Here is a 19,192-nt window from a genome sequence, read left to right as displayed (position 1 = left end):
GCCCTGTCCAGCCGAGCCCGCAGGGGACTGCAGGCAGTGCCAGCCTGTCTCTGCAGGGCCCCCGGGACAACAGGCCCAGCACGGCGGCCCCAGGGGTTCCCAGATCGTGGGGGCCAGGCCCCCCGGGAGGCGGGGGCGTCCTCACCTTGCTGTGACTGGGCACAGCCGGCTCTGGCCACGGAGCCCTGGTCCCTGCCGGCATGCTCCCTGCCCTCTGCTGCTCCCCGTGCGGACGCCCGGCCCTGGGGGCGCGGCCATGTGGACGCCTTTTCCCCAGCGCGGTCAGGTCCACCCAGGCTCCCCTTTCACCCGGCACACAGGCGGCCCAGGGGGCCCAGACTCTCTGCCACGCCCCCTCTCCACGCCCGTGACCAGCTCCAGAGCCCTCGTGGCCCTGCCCTGGCGCCGAGGGAGGGGCGAGGCTCGGCGGGGCGGGGGTGCCGGCCCGGCGGGCCCCACTCCTCGGCAGGGGCTAGCACGAAGCATCTTCTCTTGAAGGCCGGCGGTGTCCCCGTGGGGATGCCAGCCCCTCCCTGAGCCTGGCAGGTCCTCGGCAGTGCCTGGGCTGCCCCGGGGGGGTAGGGGGGGGCGCGGGGACGCTGAGGACCTTCGAGATAGTCTGGGCTGGGCCCTGGCTGTGGGGCTGGCTGGCGCCTTCCTTTCTGGCCTCATGGCCTCATGGTCAGTGCAGGCGGGGACAAGACCAGCCTCGGGGCTGTGGGTGCTGAGGTGAGGTGGGCACCTGGGGGCGAGCGGCACCAGGCAGGTCTGCCCTGGGCATTCGCTCTCTCCCCAGGCCCAGGCCCCCAGGGTGGACACTCTGCTCCCTCTCTTACAGGCCAGCCCTGGGTCCTGCCCGGCCCTGCGGACCGGCTCCCGCCTTCCTGGTAAGTGCCCTGCCTCCCGCGGGGTGGGGAGGAGGGTGTCCCGTAGGGGGCGGGCTCCCGCAGCCTGGCACTGAGCCAGAGCTGCCCAGTGTGGGTCAGTCCTGCACACCTGCTGGGGTGCTGGCGGGCCCATCCACACAAGTACGGGGCTGTGGAGCAGGGCCCGGCTGGCCAGTGTCCCCGAGTCCGAGCAGCAGCGTTATTCCCCGCAGGAGTGCAATGTGCCTCGGGAGAGGGGCGGGCTCTGGGAGAAGCAGGCCCAGAGGGGGCATGTGGGGGCATGGTGGCCCGGCTCCTGACCGCAGCCTCTGGAGGGCAAAAGGACAGGGGCCAGGGCAGCCCAGGCCTGTCGTCCACTCCGGGGTGCCGCCCACCCGGCCCCCGCCCTGCCTCGACCTCCTCTCCCCCCCCACCCCAGCAGACCCCTCCGTCACAGCCGCCCAGCCCCGGCCGCCGCGCACTCTCCCAGACGGCTCCTCAGTGGCCGTTTGACCCGGCCCCAGCCCCATCTCTCAGAGGAGGCGCTCGGGCAGGCCCTCAGGCCGCACAGCTGGACGAGGACAGGTGGGCTGGTGCCCGGTGGTGGCTGGCTGGGCAGGCGCACCCAGCTTGGAACCCGCGCCCTTGGTCTCATGTGCCAGAGGGCAAAGGGGTGGTCGGGAGCCCCAAATGTCCTAGGACGAAAGGCACAGTCCCTCCGTTGGCCTCAGACGTCGGCGCCGGGCAGTGGCGTCGGGCTGGGGACTCTGAGGGCTCCGTGGTTTCCTGGGGAGGAGCCAAGCGTGCAGAGATGGCCGTGGGGACCAGCAGGGGGCTTCCTCCCCAGGGACTCGGCTGGCCTCACCCTGGGGCCTGGAGCTGCGGTCGACCACAGTGGGGGCGGGAGCAGGGGCCGGCCCTCAGCGCTGACGGGGCTGAGGGGCAGGCCCAGCCTGGGTCTTCCCGGGCCTCAGGGCCTCGCGGGTGGAAGGCAGGAAGTTCTGGCTACCAGGGCTGCCCAGGGACCGGCAACAGGAAGTCCCAGACGAGGAAGCGCTGGCCACAGGCTTAGTGAGGCAGGCGGCGGCCAGCAGGAGGGAGCTGCGGGCACAGCAACCGGGTGTTGCTCTGGGCAGCTCCGGGGCGGCAGACCTCACCCACGGGGAGATGCAGGCCCCAGCCCCGCTGCGTGGCCCCTGAGGCATGGCCGCCCGGGGCCCCAGGACACCTGCCCACAGCCCATTGCCAGGCGGGAGAGCCATGTGCTGGGTCAGGGCCATCAGGTTAGTGGGCAGCTGGGGGTGGGGCTCGGGAGGGGACGCTGGCCCAGGCCTGCAGAACCACTCGGGAGGCGCCGCAAGGAAACTAGGGCCCTCGTGGGCCACAGGAGCCCCAGCCTGGGCCTGGAGAGGCCATAGCTCCAAGGGAGCCCTGGGAGCTGCGTGGGGCAGCTGGGCCCCGGAGCAGGGCTCTGCGGCTTGGGCTGGTGCCCAGTGGCAGCGGGAGTGGCAGCAGCCTGCGTTGGGAGGGCCGGGAGGGCGGGGGGGGGCGGCCTTCCACCCCACCCTGCCGGGGCGCCGGGGGCTAGGGCGTGCGAGAGTCCGTGTAGGTGTGTGGGAGCGCGGATGTGAGTGTGAGCGCTGTGTGAGCGCCGCATGAGCGCCCACGCCGGGGGCTGGTGCCCAGGGCCCGCAGGGAGCACAGAGCAGGGCCCGGCCAGCGGGGAGTAGGGCCGGAGCCGCAGGCCAGGGCGCTCTGGTGAAGCCCAGGTCTTGCTGCCTGCCCCCCGCGGGCGGCTCACAGGCCCCCACAGGCCAATTTTGCTTTTGATTCTCTCACAGACAGATTCTGGGAAGAGGAAGGGCGAGAGAAACTGAAAGGAAAGATGAGGTGGGCGTGAGGGCCAGAGCCTCCCGGCTGTTCCTCTACGCGCCGCCTGGTGCCCGCGTGTGCCAGGCAGGCAGGGAGGGCGCCGACCACTGACCCTCGGGTGTTCACCAGGACGAGGCAGACAGGGGTCATGCCTCAGGGGTGATACGTGGGGCGATCTCTGGGGAGCAGGGAGCCTGCCCCCGTGGGCGCCGTGGGCCTGGGCGAGTCCCGGCCTACGGCACAGGTGTGCAGCAGCAGCGGCCTGTGGGCGTCAGGTGGACAGCTGAGACTGACCCACGCCCGGCTGCCCGCCCCGGCCCCCCTGAGGGTCGCCCTAGGTTTGGATCTGGGCGTGTGAGAGCGTGACCCCTTCCCTGGTCTCTCCTCCTCCGGGACTGGGGCCCCACCCCAGCTGGTCCTTCGGCTGCCCGCCACAGGCCGCCCTGGTCACTGCTGACAGGAACCCACCTGTGGCCGCCCGAGGCGCAGGCAGGGAGGGGCCTGCAGGGTCAGAGGCAGCTGGGGAGGCCCTCGGGCCCCTCTGCCCCGTGCTCGGCTCCCCGTGCACAGGAGCCTGCAGTGTGCACAGAGGCTGCAGGGCTCAACGCGAGTGCAGAGTCCCGCGCGCAGACTGTCTGCGGCTCTGCTGGCGGTGACCGCACATCCCTGCTCTTGGCGGACATCCCCGGAGCCGTCTTTGTGGGGCCAGTGGTTTTCACCCGGTGGCTCTGCCCCAGCCTCCATCCTCAATCTCAACTCAACCTGGAGGAGGAGCCTTCTGGAAGCTCATGGAGGCCAGCAGCCACCCATGCCAGCCACGCCGACCCCGACCTGTGTGCCCCGCCGTGGGGCAAGCCAAGGATGACCAGCCGCTGGCCGCCGGAGGCCTTGGGGCCCTGGCTGTTCGGACCTGTCGTGGTTGCCAGCGGGCCCGTGGCGAGGACTCTTCCCGTTCTCCACGGGTGGGTGGTGGCTCAGTGCAGACCTGGACCCAGGTGTCCAGCTGTTTCTGACCACGCCCATCAGGGCAGCTTGGCTGGCTCCCCAGTGGCCAGCGGTGGGGCTTGTGCCCGGCAGAGGAGGGGACTAAGCTTCCTGCCCGTGAGCAGATGGGACAGCCAAGCCCCTGGGGTGGCTGCGTGGAGTGACCACACAGGCCCCTGGGGCTGGGGCAACCTCACGGCGTCCTGGGAGGCAGCAAGGAGATCACGCGGCCGGGAATGTGGCCCCTTGTCGGCTTCTCCTTCTCCCACCTTTCCCAAGCCCCAGCAGCTGGCGTCAGCAAGCCGGGCTGAATCCCCCAGGGGCCCAAGCTCCCACCCACGGTCAGTCTGCCGCCCCCCCGCCGAGCCCTCAGCCTGCCCCTGAGGGGCCGCGGCCAGGCGAGAGTGACCCCTTAGGGTCCAGCCACCCCGCTGCGCAGGAGCGGGGCTGTGACGGGCCCCAACTGCCCGCAGAGAAGCCTGCCTGCCCTGGCGGCAGCTGCCCCGGCCTCCCCGGACACACCCTGGTCTCCTTGCGGATCGGGGAGGATGGCCTATGCCCCGCGGGCGCACTCTCGGCTTTCCCTGCCTGCCGAGCAGCCCCAAGCTCCCCCGCCACCAGGGTTCACGTTCCCCGTCTCCTTCGGGGTCGGCCAGGTGCCCCTCCGTGCTGACCCCGAGGATGGGTGAAGGTGGCCACCTAGTGTGGCCAGTGTTCAGTGGGGCGCAGGCCGCCCTGGCGGTCAGGGGAGCCTGCTGGAGGCGGGCACACCGGAGCACTCTTTCTTCTCCGGAGGCAGGTGCTTCGGTGCCGCGTCCTGCCCTGCGGAGCTCCCCGGCCCAGTCGCTTCTGGTGGGTTCCCTGGAGACTCCTCCAGGGTGTCCGCGTCACCTGCGGGGCTCTCCCTTTCCCGCCCGGGCGCCTCTTCTTCTTCTGGCCCCCACTGCCCGGCAGCACAGTGTTGAATCCAGGGGCGAGGGCAGGTGTCTGTGCCTGTCCCGCACGTAGGGGCGCACGCAGGCCGCTCCCCAGGAGGGTGGTCCCGCGGCCAGCGCAGGAGGCGCCCTGGCCCCCGCTTGGTGGCCGTGTCTTCACCGGGCAGCTTGCGCCCGAGATGGCGGGTGCTCCGCCCTTCGTCTGGCTGCCGTGCCGCTCGCGTCTTGCTTTCTGAGTGTTTCATCAGCCTCGCCCCACTTTGCTGGGATCACCCCACTTGCTCCTTTTCACACGGGGTGGGCTGTGGTGGCCAGCGGGGGCAGGGGGTCTGACATCGGGGCTCTGGCTGCTGGTGGGCTCCCCTCAGGACGCTGTGGGCTGGGTGTCCTGGTGATGCGTCGCAGGATGGGTCCCCCCTATCTGGAAGCTCGTGAAGGGCTGCGCTGAGGCGGGGCCGGAGCCACCCCTGGTGTGTGTGGGCGGGAGGAGAGCCGGGGAGAGGGCACCTGGCCAGCTGGGTCTGGAAGCACCAGGTGGACGCTGGAGGCCTGGAGGTGAGATGCGATGAGGCCAGCGCTGCGGCGGAGCGGGGCAGGGTGGGGCGTGCGGAGAGGAGCGATGGCGGGGAGGCTCGGGGGGCGGCAGGCCTGGGAGGCAGGGGTGGGAGCTGCCCGGAGTGGTCCGGTGGAGGACAGGCAGGGCGGCGGGAGGTGGAGGCGGCCTCGGGGGGTGGCAAGGACAGGGGGGGGTCCGTGAGGCCGGGCGGAGGCTGGTTGCAGTGAGAAGGGGCCCACAGAGCCGGCCGGGCCAGAAAACCCAAGCGGACGGCTGGGGGGATCTGGTGGGGCCACCGCAGAGGGCCCCGGCGGCCAGCGAGGGCCCTGCGGGCCCAGCTGTGGTGCCATCGGGTGACGCCCGTGCCAGGCAGGCAGAGCGGGAGGCTGCCCGGGGCTCCTGGAGGGCCTGCCTCGCCCAAGCAGGCTGGAGGGGCCGCGCCGACGACGGCCGGGTCACTCAGGGAAGCAGGGCGGGCCAGAGGGCAGGGGCAGAAGGGCCTGCCCAGCAGCGGGAGCCCGGAGCCTGGTGGGGTCCCGGGCCAGCCGGGTCCTCCGCCACCCCGCGCGGCCCGGGGGGACGGGGGGGGGGGGCATCGCCGGGGGGCTGGGGGGGGGCAGCCCGTGCCAGGGCCCCGGGAAGGGCCGGCAGGCTCGGCTGGAGGCGCGGGGTGCAGAGCGCGGGCAGCGGAGCCTCCGCGCGGGCGGGGGGCGGGCGGGGGGCGGGGGGCGCGCGGGGGGCGGGCGCGGGCGGGGGGCGGGCGCGAGGGGGCGCGCGGGGCGGGCGCGGGCGGGGCTGCCGCGTTTGCCTCGGGGCGGGGAGACTTGGCGCCCCGCCCCCGGCGCCGCGGGGGGAAACTGAGGCGGGCGGCGGCCGGGCGGGCATGGCGGGCGCGGGGCCCGGGCCGCGGGGCTGGGGCCGGCGGGGGGCGGGCGCCGGGGCGGAGGCTCCGCGCCGGCGCGCGCGGGGGAGACGGGCCGCGGCCCGGGCGGCGCTGCCGGCCGCGTGGACGCCGTGAGTACCGCGCCCGGCCCGGCCCGGCCCGGCCCGCCCGGCCCGAGAACAAAGGCGGGCGTGGGCCGGCCCGGCGCGGACCTGGGGCTCTGCCGGGAGGGGCTGGGGGGGGCGGGCTGCGGGGGGCGGGGGGGGCAAGCGGGGGGGGGGGAGGCGGGGGGGGGCGGGGGCCGGCGGCGGGGGGCGGGGGCGGGCGGGGAGCGAGAGACGGGCCAGAGGAGCCAGAGGAGCGGGGCTGGGCCCGGGCGCGATGCGGATGCGGGGGCCTCGCCGGCGCTTCTCTTTGTGTTTCTGGGGTGGCCTGCGACTGCCCCCCCCCCCCCCCCCGCGCCCCAGCTCGCCGAGTGGGTGGAGACAGGCACTGCTGTGCAGAGGGACCAGGGGTGCCTGAGACCCGCGTGTGCCCGGGCCCTCCGGTGCCCCCAAGGCAGGGGTCTGGAGAGGCGCTCAGGCGGGGGGTGCGGTGGTCATTGAGGGGCGCTGCCCGCAGTGTGAGGAGCCCAGGCTGTCATTGAGGGGCGCTGCCCGCAGTGTGAGGAGCCCAGGCTCGGAGCGCGCTGGGGCCGGCGGAGGGCGGGGCTGACGCGGGGTGGACGATGGGCCCCCGTGGGCCTCGGTGGCCCCGAGCCGCCAGCCCATCCACCAGCCCCAGGACCCTGCCCCGCACGCCGGGGCTCGCTCCGGCCTCTCCCGGCCACTGTTCCCAGGCTGTGTCCGCTGGGCTCCGCGTTACACCTCCAGCAACCAGGGTCTCAGGGCCTCCCAGGAGCCCAGCCGGCCGGGGACCCAGGGGACTGGCTACCTGCTTTCCTGCTGCCCTCCCAGGAAAGACACCTGGGGGCTGGCGGGGTGGAGGGTGGGGTGTTGGTGGGCGAGCCCCTCGCGTGCCCTCTGCCAAGGTGCAGGGAGGGCACCAAGTTCTGGTGCCTCTTAGAGCCCAGGCTTCATGTTGCGCATCCTGGAGGCCAGCAAGCTCCTGTCCAGTGCAGACCCCACCGTAGGCTCGCCTGGCCCTGCACGCAGGGTGGTTGCGCCCAGGCTGGCATGCCTGGACTAGGGGTCCCAAGTCCACTGAGCACTGTGCCCAGCCCAGGGGCCTGAGCTCACTGTGGAGTCCAGCCGCAGCCAGGGGACCCGCCGAGCCCAGGGTCCCTGGAAGACGGCATGTGGTTGAATGGGTCGGGGGCTGATCCTGTGGCCACACGGCCCTGGCCCTCCTGCCCGGAGGCTGGGCTCTCGGGCGAGGGCTCCCCAGGCCTTGGGCCTCGGTGCTGGCGCTGGCCTCTTGGCAGTGCCCTCTCCGGACCCCGCTATGCCGTCTCGTCCTGCACCTGGCTGAAGAGTGTCTCCTCCTTCATTGCAGCTTCATGGCGGCCGAAGAGATGCACTGGCCAGTCCCCATGAAGGCCATTGGTGCCCAGAACTTGCTCACCATGCCCGGGGGTGTGGCCAAGGCTGGCTACCTGCACAAGAAGGGGGGTACCCAGCTGCAGCTGCTCAAATGTGAGTCCCAAGGTGCTGGGGGTGCGATGGGAGGACATGGGGCATGGTGGGGCTGCAGCACATCTCCCCACCCCACGAGTGGGCGGAGCCTTGGCTTTCTGCAGGGTCCACTCTCCCGAGTTCCCTCCCTCTGGTGGCCAGTAACCAGCCTCCCCAGCCCCCAGCACTGTGGGAGGGTCCGGGAGGTGGGGCTGGGCAGAGACAGAATGGGGACTTGGTGCAGAGGGCTGACCAGCTGGCCAGGGCTGGGGGCCCTCGCCTTACTGGGGGAGTTCGGTCAGCTGGTCAGCCTGTCATGAACCCAAGTGCCAAGCCAAGAGTCCCCTGGGTGCCTGAGAGCCAGGCTCCGGTGGGAGGACCTCGGGCTAGAGGGAGGGCCCTGGCCTGCGAGGCGCGCCATCATCAAGACCCCAAAGGCCAAAGAGCACGGGGCTGAGGCTGCCCTCTGGCCAGCCACGGTGCCCATGCCTTTGCCCAGCAGTGTTCTCTGCCAGGGCCTCCCTGGGTGCGCGCCCCAGGCTGAGCTAATGGGTTTCTGTGCGGGCAACTGTGGGTCAGCTCTCCTCTTTAGACAGGGTACAGGTCTGCTCTCCAGGAATGGGCTGTTACTGACCGGTCCCCAGGCCTGGGTATGGGCGGTTCTCAGTGCAACGGTCCAGCCTGGGGCCGGCTCCCAGTGGCTCAGGTGGGCAAGCTCTCGGGGCCCCTGGGCAGCCACCCTCACTCTGCCAGCTGGATGGGAATCTTGTGGCCCCTAGCTTCCCCCCAGTGTTCCTTGGGCAGTAGACATGCCACTCAGCCCTCCCACCCCCCAGTGCACCGTGCCCGGGGGGTGTTGCTCTGGGGCCGAAGGCCATAGGGCTGCACTTCTGGGGGAGTGGGGGGTAGGCCAGCAACCTGGCCTTCTGCCCAGCGGAGCTCGGGGGCAGGCCACGGGGTCTCCAGAGCGGAGCCTCACGCTGCCTCGCCACACCCCAGGGCCCCTGCGCTTCGTCATCATCCACAAGCGCTGCATGTACTACTTCAAGAGCAGCACGTCCGCCTCGCCGCAGGGCGCCTTCTCCTTGAGCGGCTACAACCGGTGAGTGGCCAGACCCTGGCCAGCTGCCCCAGCTGCCCCCACGCTGGCCCAGAGGCTGTCCGGCTCCCTGCCCTGTAGGCCCAGCCGGCCCTGCTGCTCCCTTTGCCTGCTCCCTTTGCCTGCAGCCCCTGACCCCTGACCCCCACGGGGCACCTGCTTCCTACGTGCTGGGCTCTGCCCAGTGAGGGCCCTGAGCCTGCCTTCTGGGGCCTGGGCTCACGGGCTGAGGGGGTGCTGGGCCAGAGCCCTTAGGTGCCATAGGCCCTCAGCCTGGGGGATGCCCTGAGTGGGTACCGTGGCACTCCTGGATGCTGGCCTCTGCCTCTGATCTCCAGGAGGCCCGGCCCCTCCTGCCTGTCAGGAGCCAGGGGTCCTGGGACCAGGCCCCAGTCTGCCCGGCCGCCACCATGGAGGGAGGGGGTTCGAGGGCCCCAAGAATGCCGAGGGGAATCAGGACTCTGGGGTCCCCTGGGGAAGGATATTTCCATCCTCCAACCATAGGGTCCCCACTCCCTGGGGGTGCAGCCTTGCCCCTGGGATTGTCGAGGCCCTGTCCTGGTCTGCACGCCACGCCTGCCCCCAGGTGCCCGACCCGTGGGGACCCCCCCTACAGTGTACCCCACATCCTGGCGGGGGCGCGGCCACAGAACAGGCGTGAGTCATTTCCCTGAAATGCTCTGAGGACACTGCCGGGCAGTGGGGTGCAGGGTGTGGGGGCGGCCAAGCCCTGTGGGGCCCCTTTGGGCGGACAGGGAGGGCGACGTGTCCTCACCTCCCTGCGGCATGGGCTGTCCTGCCCCTCCCTGTCCCCGCCCTGCGCCTCCCTGTCCCTTACCCGTGCCTCCCTCCACCTGCCGCATCCATGGGGGAGCTTCCGGTCGGTCTGGCTGAGCGGTGTGGTGCGCCAAGGCTTGCGGGTGTGGGGGGGGCCCTGGCCCACTGGCCTGTGCCCGCAGGGTGATGCGGGCTGCTGAGGAGACCACGTCCAACAACGTCTTCCCCTTCAAGATCATCCACATCAGCAAGAAGCACCGCACCTGGTTCTTCTCGGCCTCCTCTGAGGACGAGCGCAAGGTGAGGGCTGGCCAGGGCAGGAGTCCGGGGGGCACGGGCAGCTGAATGGGCAGCCCCTGCCCTGCCCTTGGAGCCTGCAGTTGCGGCCGCCATTCCCCCATGGCGGTCCCTGAGATGGGCTGGCGTGGTGGGGAGGGGGCCCAGCCTGGGCAGCACCGTGCCCACCACGGCCCTGACTGACCCACAGAGCTGGATGGCCTTGCTGCGCAGGGAGATCGGCCACTTTCATGAGAAGAAGGAGCCGCTCCTGGATGCCAGGTAGGCCCAAGGGTGCGATGGACAGGTTGGCGGGCCTGCCCAGCTCCTAGCCCTGGGGCCTGGCCGGAGCCCCTCCCCCAGGTGTCTCTGGAACTGACGGGCTGCATGTGTGCCCACGCGCGCGTGAAGGGTCTCTGGGTGCCAGCTCAGCCCACCAGCCCAGACCTCCTGCGAGGCGGGCCAGCCAGCCCCCAGGGAGGAAGACGGTCCTATCCTTTCATAGCGGAGGAAGCTGAGGCCCAGGGCACCCCCAAGGCAGCTCCTGCTGGGCCCTGCGGTGGGCTCAGCCTGGACGTGATGGGCTCTGGGCAGGAGTCGAGGGGACATGGGCCTGGGCCAGAGGCTGGGCAGCTGCTGGCCAGGCAGGGTGGCCGTGCTGGTGGCAGGCCCACGAGCTTGGGGAGGGCACACGGGCCTGAGTGCCTGTGCTTTGCGTCTGGTCTTGTGTCCGCGCGTCCCAGCTGGGCGTGCCCTGCGCTCACGCCCGCCCGCCCTCCCGCACTCAGTGACTCCAGCTCAGACACAGACAGCTTCTACGGCGCGGTCGAGCGGCCCGTGGATATCAGCCTGTCCCCGTACCCCACAGACAATGAAGGTGAGGCCCCCGCGCGCCCCCCGTGGCCCCTTGTGTGCCGGTGCCAGGACGGGGCATCCACTCAGGCTGTCTTGGAGCAGCCGAAGCTGCTGCCCGTGCCCTGCTGGCCGTGGCCCCGGCTGCTGCGCTGAGGGGCAGCCTGCAGCCCGCTGGGCGCTGCCAGCCACCCTGCCTGAGCTGCCCTCTGCCCGCAGATTACGATGAGGAGGACGACTCGTACATGGAGCCCGACTCCCCAGAGCCCCTGAGGCCCGAAGGTGGGTGGGTCCCGGGGCGGAGTGGGGGCGGGGCCGGGCACCTGGCTCAGGGCCGTGGAGAGTCAGCGTGGGTGTGGACTTGGGGGCCTCTTGAGAGGAAGCCCGGGCCTCTTGTCTGAGCCTGGCTCTGTCCCGGCCACTTGCTCGATGTCCCTGAGCCTGTAACCTTGGCATGAGCAAGCACAGTGCCTGCTTCCTCCCACCAACTCCCCCCTTGTGAGGGGTCCCAGCCTCTCCTCCAAGGTTAGGGACCCTCCTGGCCTCTAGCCTTTCCCCCTGCCCCCCAGGGATGGGTGTTACGCCAGCTTCGGGACTTCTGTCTTTGTATGGAGGAGCTGCTCCCAGGGGGCAGGGCACCAGGCATGGGGACCGTGGTGCGGGCCGTTGCTCCTGGAGGGCAGGGTGCCAGGTGCGGGGGGCCGTCTCCAGCAGGTGGGCAGGCGGCACTTACCGCTGGGCCTTTGCTTTGCAGATGCCCTGACCCACCCGCCAGCCTACCCCCCGCCCCCAGTGCCCGTGCCCAGGAAGCCCGCCATGGCTGAGCTGCCCCGGGCCCACTCCTTTACCTCCAAGGGGCCGGGCCCGCTGCTGCCTCCCCCTCCCCCGAAGCGCAGCCTGCCTGATGTTGGTCTGACCTCCGAGGACTCCAAGAAGGAGCTGCCAGGTCTGCGGCGAGCTGAGCCTGCCCTCAGGGTGTCCGCTGCCTCCCGGAGGCTGAGCGACCCCCCGCTGGGCAGCGTGCCTGTGATGCCCAGCATCTGGAAGGCCCCCTGCCTCCGTGAGAGCCCCGGCCCCGGCCCAGAGCCCCGGCCCCCCGCCCAAGGGCCCAGCTCCACCAGCACGGCCTCTGCTGCCGCCCGGAACTGTGACAAGCTCCAGTCCTTCCACCTGTCCCCCCGGGGCCCGCCGGCGCCTGAGCCCCCACCCGTGCCGCCCAGCAAGCCCAAGTTCCTGAAGATGGCTGGAGAGGCCACCCCGAGGGAGACAGCCAGACCTGGACTCTTCGTGCTCCCCGTGGCCCCCAAGCCTCCTGCCCTGAAGCTGCCCATGCCCATGCCCGAGGCCATGGTCCGGCCCCCCGTCCTGCCCAGGCCCGACAAACCGCCCCACCCCCACCTCCAGTGAGTCTGCGCGCCGCCGAGGCCCTCCCCACCTGGTGCATCTGCGTCCGGGGTCCCCGCCCCCGCCTCCCAAGCTGCCAGGGCCAGGCCGCCTCTCCTGCGCCAGACCAGAGGCACCGGTGTCGGCCCGTCTCTCGCAGACGTCCTGCCTGCTGGGCAGTGGGCCTGGGGTCTGTGGCTGCCCAGGGAGCAGTGGGCAAGGGAGGCCTTGGGGACACAGGCCTCCCCAGAGGCCCTGCCGTGCAGGGTGCGGCCCTCGGGGATCAGCCCGGGCATGGGCGGGGCGGGGCAGGGGGCCCACTCCCAGCAGGCAGGCCCTCCTGCGCCAGAGCCAGCCCCTTCGGCGCGCAAGGAGACGCGTGTCTCTCCCTGCCTCGCCCGAGCTTGCGGCAGGCGTTGCTGCTTTCCTGCGGGGCAGCTAGGATGCCACTGTGTCCCCCACTCTCACGGCGTCCACCCGCAGCCCCCCGTGGTGGGGGTCGGAACCCAGACGGCTGGGTCACAGGGCGAGTGCCCAGTGGGGGCACCTCGATGGTGGGGCTTGCTCCCTGGGGCGTCGTCCCCTGACTGTCCACGCACGGCCTCCCCCATAGCCCGTCCAGTGGCCTCCCTTGGCACTCCCTGAAGGCCGGGCGCAGGGCTGCCTGGCTGCGGGTGGGGTGCCTGACCTGGGCTCCGACCTTCACGTCCTTCCAGGCTCTGGCTCGGGGAGGGATGGGGCTTGCTGAGGTCGCAGAGCTGGCCAGCGGCAGGCGGGGCCTTCTCCCACTGCGTCCAGGCACTGGTGGGGTGTGACAACATCAGCGGGGTCAGCCTCCCGGTCGCCAGTGTCCGGGCTGGGCCTGTGGGCCTCAGGCTGTCCCTGCTGCGTGGGACATCAGTGCGGCCTCCCCGAGGTCTGCCCACCAGGCCTGGCCCCTTGGCAGGTGCCCAGGCTGGCTCAGGCACGGCGGCTGCTGGAGCACGGGGCCTCGGGGTCTGACGGGCGCCTTCTTCCCTGGCCCTTCCAGGCGCTCGCCCCCCGATGGGCAGAGCTTCCGGAGCTTCTCCTTTGAGAAACCGCGGCAGCCCCTGCAGGCCGACTCCGGCGGGGAGGACTCGGATGAGGACTACGAGAAGGCAAGGCGGGGGCGGCCCCACCCAGGGAATAGCGGCTGCGGGCAGGGCGACCCCTCACTGGCCCTTCCGAGGGGGCCTGGGGCTGTGGTGCACACGTCGGCGTCGGCGTCGGCGCAGGCCTCAAGCTGTGGCAGCCAGTGGGGGCAGGGCCGCCATGAGCAGCACTCAGGCCCGGCCCTGACCACTGCTGGCCCCTCTCCAGGTGGCGCTGCCCAGTTCGGTCTTTATCAACACCACGGAGTCCTGCGAAGTGGAAAGGTCAGCACCAAGCCAGCCCCCCGCCTCTGTCCCGGCCTTTCTGTCCCCCGCCAGCCTCGTTGCCCCAGCCAAGCGGCGGCCAGTCTTAGTCCATCGGCCGACCCCACCCAGCCCCACCTTCCCGCGCTGCGGCCGGCCGGGGCCCTGGGGCGGCGGCTCTGCAGCGCGAGCCGCAGGATGGAGAGCAGAAGGACGGCCCGGGGGAGTGGGGCTGGGGTCCCCGGGAAGCTGGCGAGGGTGCGCACCCGCTGACCACACTGTCCGTCTTAGGCTGTTTAAAGCCACGAGCCCACGGGAAGAGCCCCAGGATGGGCTCTACTGCATCCGGAACTCCTCCACCAAGTCGGGGAAGGTAGGTGCGGCCACAGCTTCTCGCTCACGCCCCGGGCCACGGCCGTCCTAGGGGTCTCTGTCTGGCAGCTGCCCGCCGGGAGCTATATGCCACCTGCAAAGTGGGCACTGTGACAGCGACCCCTTGGCCTGGGCACAGGGAGGCCGAGCTCCCGGATGGGAGGCTGCTGCAGCGGTGGGAACGGCAGGAGGGCTGCCGGCTCTACCCCGTCCCTCCAAGGGCCTGCCCTGAGCCTGTTTCCCCTTGTGAATCAGGGGGTCACAGAGCAGAACCGATACCTGCCGCCGTCTCCCAGGTCTCCTCGGAGGTCCGTGGGGGGCCGGTCTCTGGCACGTGGCTGTTGTCTCAGCCCCCCTGCCCCCAAGTGCAGAGCAGCCCCCGGCCAGGGGCCCAGCCTGCAGGCGCTCGAGGTCCATGTGGCTGAGGCGCCTGCTGTCACTTCCCCCGGTAGGTTCTGGTCGTGTGGGATGAAGCCGCCCACAAAGTGAGGAACTACCGCATCTTTGAGAAGGTGAGCTGGGGCCCCGCCCTGCGGGGGGTGTTGGTGGGTGGAAGCCTTGTCCAGGGCCCTGGGCGGGCGGCTGTCCCCCGATGGCGGGGAGGCGGCGATGGACTGGGGCTGGCACCTTGGGGGCCCCGTCCTCCCCTGCCTGCTCCTCGCCCTCTGTGTCCTCAGCCGACCTGGGGGAATGGGGCCGTCAGCGTTCGTCCTGGGCTTGCCTGCAGCCCTGGGTGGCGCCGGGGGAGGGAGGTGGCAGCTTGGCGGAGACTGAGGGGGCGGGTGGCCGCCAGGTGCAGGCTTGGCCCTGACTCTCCTCCTCTCCAGGACTCTAAAGTCTACCTGGAGGGCGAGGCGATGTTTGCGAGCGTGGGCAGCCTGGCGGAACACTACCACACCCACGTGCTGCCTGGCCACCAGAGCCTGCTGCTGCAGCAGCCCTACGGCTACGCTGGGCCCAGGTGACCCTTCGTCACACCGCTGGGCAAGAGGTGACCGCGGGGCCATGTGCCCAGGCCACGGATGGCGTCTGGCCCGCGGGGGAGGATGAAGAGGAGCTGCATCTGCTGGCAGCTGGGCCTCCCCATGGCACCTGCAGTCCTCCGGGCCAGGCTGCATGGAGATGGCGTCCCCACGACAGCAGGCTCGAGGGTTGTGGGTGCTCCTACTGCACCCCTCCTGCCCGGCCCCACCTCCCAGGAGCCCAGGGCCCCAGCCTTCACCAGGTTTTGTGGACAAGAATCTGACCCCCCAACACCCATCGTGCCGCAGTCTGGGAGCCTGGCAGGGCGGGGCAGCAGGCATGGGGACGGGCCGGGCTGGACCCGGGAACGCTAAGTCGCAGCTCTGCAGGGGGAGGCGGCACAATAAAGCACAGATGACCGTTGCCTCGTGCCTCTGTGGCCTGGCTCCGTGGGGGAGAGGGTGGCGCCTTGCTGAGCAGCACACCAAGGCCAACGAGACTGCAGACGCGGGTGAGGGCTGGGAGACCCCCGTCTTCCGGGCGGGTGCAGATGCTGCTCTGCGGCGCACCGCTGGCCCCACCCTGCCCCGCGCCAGCGCCGCATCCAGGGCATCGGCTGCACTGGGTCCACCGCTGGATCAGCACGCGGGTACCGAGCGCCTCCTGTGTACCTGGCCCGGTGTGCACTGGGCGTGTGCTGCCCGCACCGCGGCCTCACAGCCTGGGCCCCAGCTGTGGGCCAGAGGCCCCTTGGAGGAAGTGACAGCTGCCGGGTGGTGGGGAGTGGGCCCCCAGCAGGGGGACTGGTAGGGGCCCTGGTACCCAGAGTCCTCTGGGAGACACCCAGCTCAGACCCCAGGATCATCTGAACTGCCCCGTTTTATGCTGGGAAAGAGGACTTGCTGTGTAAAACCCAACTGCGGCTGCCTCTGGCCTCCCCTGCCCCACCCGGGCAGGTGCGGGGCTGGGTGGCTGCAGGCGTGGGAGGGCTGGGCCGGTCAGCGGCCATCTGCTTCCAGGAGCAAGTGTCTGGCACCGTCTCTGCAGGTGTTTCCTGCAGGAGGGTCGGGGTGTCGCGGTCAAGTCTGGGGCACCGGGCGCCTGGCCCTGCACACACCATCTCTGGGAGAATGCAGCTCTGGTGCCATCTCTGCCCCATGGGGCACCGGGAGTACCTGTGCCCAACTGTGGTGGCTTCCTTCCTTGTGAAGTGTTTCCAGGAAACCTGGGTGCCTGGGGTCTGCGTGCTGGGGGTGCAGGGGGCCGGGTTGATGTGACTTTTATCCAGCGTGTGCCTGGCCTCCTGGAGCCGGCTCCGTGGATGAAAGCTGGCTGAAGGCCCCTGCACCAGAAGGTTCAAAGGGTCTGGGATCCAGAGTCTGGTGACAGGTCCTGTGGCCCGTCTGGGCAGATGAGGCCTGTGGCTGCCCAACACCCACCTCAGGACCTGGCCCGGGAAACCTCACATTACCTCCTAGGCCTGGACCTGCTGGACAGCTGCCCACCCCTTTGTGAACTGCCCCTGGGCCCAGGGCCTCAGCTGTGAAAGTGCGTGTCGGGGGTGGTGGATGGGGTCCTGGGCCACGGTTCTCCAGCATGATAGGGCAGCCGCCGTGGCCCCACTCCTTCCTGAGACCTGCTGTGGAGGTCACTCCCTGTGTAGGGGTGGAGGCATGTGATCTGTCCCATTTCACATGGAGCAAGGGCTCCCAGAAGCCTGCACTTCCTGCCACATCACCCGTCCGTCCTTCACTGCTCTGCGCCCTCATGATGCCTGCCTAGCTCCCCAGCACCCCCACACCTCAGAGTCATTGTGGGGTGTCCCATTAGTCTGTCTCCCAGGCTTCTGGGTGTGCCCCCACCCGCACCCAGCCAGGGGGACACAGCTACTGAACAGCTATCCCGTTCCCTCATCTTACAGGTAGGGAAACTGAGGCTCAGGGAGGTTTCATTGACTTGCCTAGCACCATGAAGAGGTTGGAGATGGCTCGCTTAGGAGAGGGGCTCCAGGCACTCTGGGCACCACTCCAGGCCAAGGTCCAGCCTGTCCACGCTGGCTGCAAAGCATGCCGAGAGCCTCCAGACCCTGTTGTTGGAGTTTCATTGTAAAAAGACATGATTTTAGAGACGGGAGAGACCTCCTAAAGCAGGTCCAGAGCCCAAACACCCCCAGCCCTGAGCCGCATCTTGGACAGCGCCCCTGCCAGGCCTGGGGGGGGGTGTGGGTGCCTCTGGCAGGATACAGGAAGACAGCAGCAGGCCTGGCGCCAAGGGGCTTCCTGCCCAGGGCCCACTGGAGGGATGGCCAGCCAGACACCAAGGCCACTCAGTTGTAGGGCAGAACTGGCGCTTGGCCCAAATCCGCGTGTCTGGGAGGCGGAGAGAGGGAGCCAAGGAGAAGACTGTCCCGCAGCCTGACCCCACGGGCCCCGCCGGCTCCTGATCTGTGCCTGTGTGTCCTGTCCCTCCCCTGGAAAAGATGGCCCGCCGGGGCGGGGGGGGGGGGGGGACTCCAGGGGGCAGTGGCCATCCACATCCTCCCAGCTCTCCCACGCTGGGTTGGGCGGTGCAGAGCAGATGCACCCCTTGGAACTTCCTCCCTGCTTGGGACTTGCCCCTACGGGCCCTGGCTCCCTGCGGGGCTACCCAGAGCCCGGGGGGCCTCCCGCATCCTTTCCCGGTGGCCTAAACCACAAGGTGAGATCAGCCGCCGCCCTGCCTGGGGAAGCCCTGCCTGGGGAAGCGCTTCAGAGGGTGTTTTGCTCTGAAGCCTGCACAGCCCGCCCACCTCCGCGCCTCCCGCGGTGCCCTTTTCCTGTTTGTGCTTTCTGTGCTCCAGACTTGAGGGGTGGCTGCTTTAGCTCCAACTCTGATTTGCCCACAGGGGCGTCCTTGGTCTGTCCAAGCTCATGGCTGGGAGCGGCTGTTGTTTGGGCTCCTGTGGCCGTAGGACTCAGGTCTGGCCCCACCTGGGGTGCTGACAGAGGCCACAGGTGCCCGTGTGGCCCTAGGGCCCGGCCCAGGAGCTGAACCTGGGCCCCAGGGCGACACGGTGCGCTGATTTCCAGGAGCAGGGTTGTTCCAGCTGGCACTCCCACCGGCAGCGGGGCTCCTTGGCTTGCACGTCCTCGCCAGCGCTCGGTTTTGTCACACTTTGTTCGTTTTTTGCTAATCTGGTGGGTGTGTAATGATGGTTTTAATTTGCATCCAGCTAATTACTAATGAAGTTGAGCACATTTTCATGTGTTTATTAACCATTTTGATTTTGCTTCCTCCAAAATGTTGTCTTCTGCCCATTTTCCTGTTTGCTTATGACTCCTGTTTTCTTACGGGTTTCTCTAGTCTTGCTGTCCCAGTCACCTGCGCTGCCAATATCTTCTCTGACTCTGGTTTTCTGCATGCGGTACGAGGGGAGGGTTCGCTTTCATCCCCGTCCCCCTTGTGGCCACAGACCTATGTCCGCAGCCTTTATTTATAACCTGCCTGGCCCCGTCCCCTGGCCCGCGCCCATGTCCGTGCAGGTGCGTCTGGCTCGGTGCTGTTTCACCCACCCGTCTACGCCTGCGCCAATGTCAAGAGGCTTTGGCTACTGCAGCTCAGCTCTGTCTTGACAGCTGGCGAAGCCAGTCCTTCCTCCCGAGGCTGAACAATGTCATCTTGTGTGGAGACAGACACCTTCTGTCTGCCCAGGCAGGTGCCCTGAGGATGGTCGCTGCTGGCCTTCGGCTCCCGTTCCTGCTGTCGCCACGGACACACACGTCTCTGTCAGGCTGTTTCCATCTCTCCGGGCAGCCTCCGGGAGTAGGGGCAGGATTGCTGGCTTTGGTGTCCGCGTGCTGGGTCCATGGCGACTCTTTAGCTTTTTGAGGAAGCGCCATACCCCTTTCCACCGGGCTGCTCCAGCGAGCGTCCCCGCCGCGCCTGTCTCTCCCCAGCCTCGCGCACACTTTTCAGTGGCCGCCCCAGTGGACATAGAGTGGTGTCCAGTGGTGGTTGTGGCTTGCAGCTCCCCAGTGCTTATTGCTCCTTCTCATGTGCTCTTCGGCCATCTGCCCACCGTCAGAGAACTTTCTTTTTTTGTTTTTTGAAGATTTATTTATGCACAGAGAACTGGGGTGCAAGCCAGAGGCGCGGGGGTGAGGGGGTTCAGAGCGGGGAGCAGAGCAGCAGACTGACCGGCGCTCCCTGCTGGGGGGCGGCGGGGCGGCGGGAGCGCCCGGCGCGCCCAGCGGGCAGCTCCCTGGGGGGCATCGACCCCGTGCAGTGGACCCCGCCTTCGTCTGCTGTTTTTCTGCCTTTCCCTCAGGCCACCTCGGCTCGGCGGGGGCGGCGGGCCGCTCTGCGCCCACCCCGGCCCGGGCGCTGGGGACGGGTCTGCCCGCGGG

General features: G+C 69.9%; 1 protein-coding gene across 2 annotated transcripts; it reads left to right on the top strand.

Annotated features, from left to right (window-relative positions):
- Positions 1 to 2,069: 2,069 nt before the first annotated feature.
- On the top strand, positions 2,070 to 15,191 carry SH3BP2 (SH3 domain binding protein 2; the record flags this gene model as incomplete). 2 transcript variants are annotated; one of them, XM_084233854.1, is made up of 13 exons in its annotated part: positions 2,070 to 2,149; positions 7,591 to 7,730; positions 8,709 to 8,811; positions 9,768 to 9,885; positions 10,073 to 10,143; positions 10,650 to 10,738; positions 10,933 to 10,995; positions 11,468 to 12,116; positions 13,127 to 13,235; positions 13,438 to 13,493; positions 13,764 to 13,845; positions 14,297 to 14,356; positions 14,672 to 15,191. In XM_084233854.1, the coding sequence occupies 13 exons, from the start codon at positions 2,070 to 2,072 to the stop codon at positions 14,807 to 14,809; spliced, it is 1,758 nt and encodes a 585-aa protein (XP_084089980.1). In that variant the 3' UTR covers positions 14,810 to 15,191. The 2 variants fall into 2 exon arrangements, with proteins under 2 accessions (XP_084089980.1, XP_084089979.1); XM_084233853.1 differs by lacking the exon at positions 2,070 to 2,149 and adding an exon at positions 6,097 to 6,227.
- Positions 15,192 to 19,192: the final 4,001 nt, after the last annotated feature.

Source organism: Talpa europaea (assembly GCF_964194135.1).
Source record: "Talpa europaea genome assembly, chromosome: 5".
Classification (NCBI taxonomy): Eukaryota; Metazoa; Chordata; class Mammalia; order Eulipotyphla; family Talpidae; genus Talpa; species Talpa europaea.
This window is presented reverse-complemented; position numbering and strand designations above follow the sequence as displayed.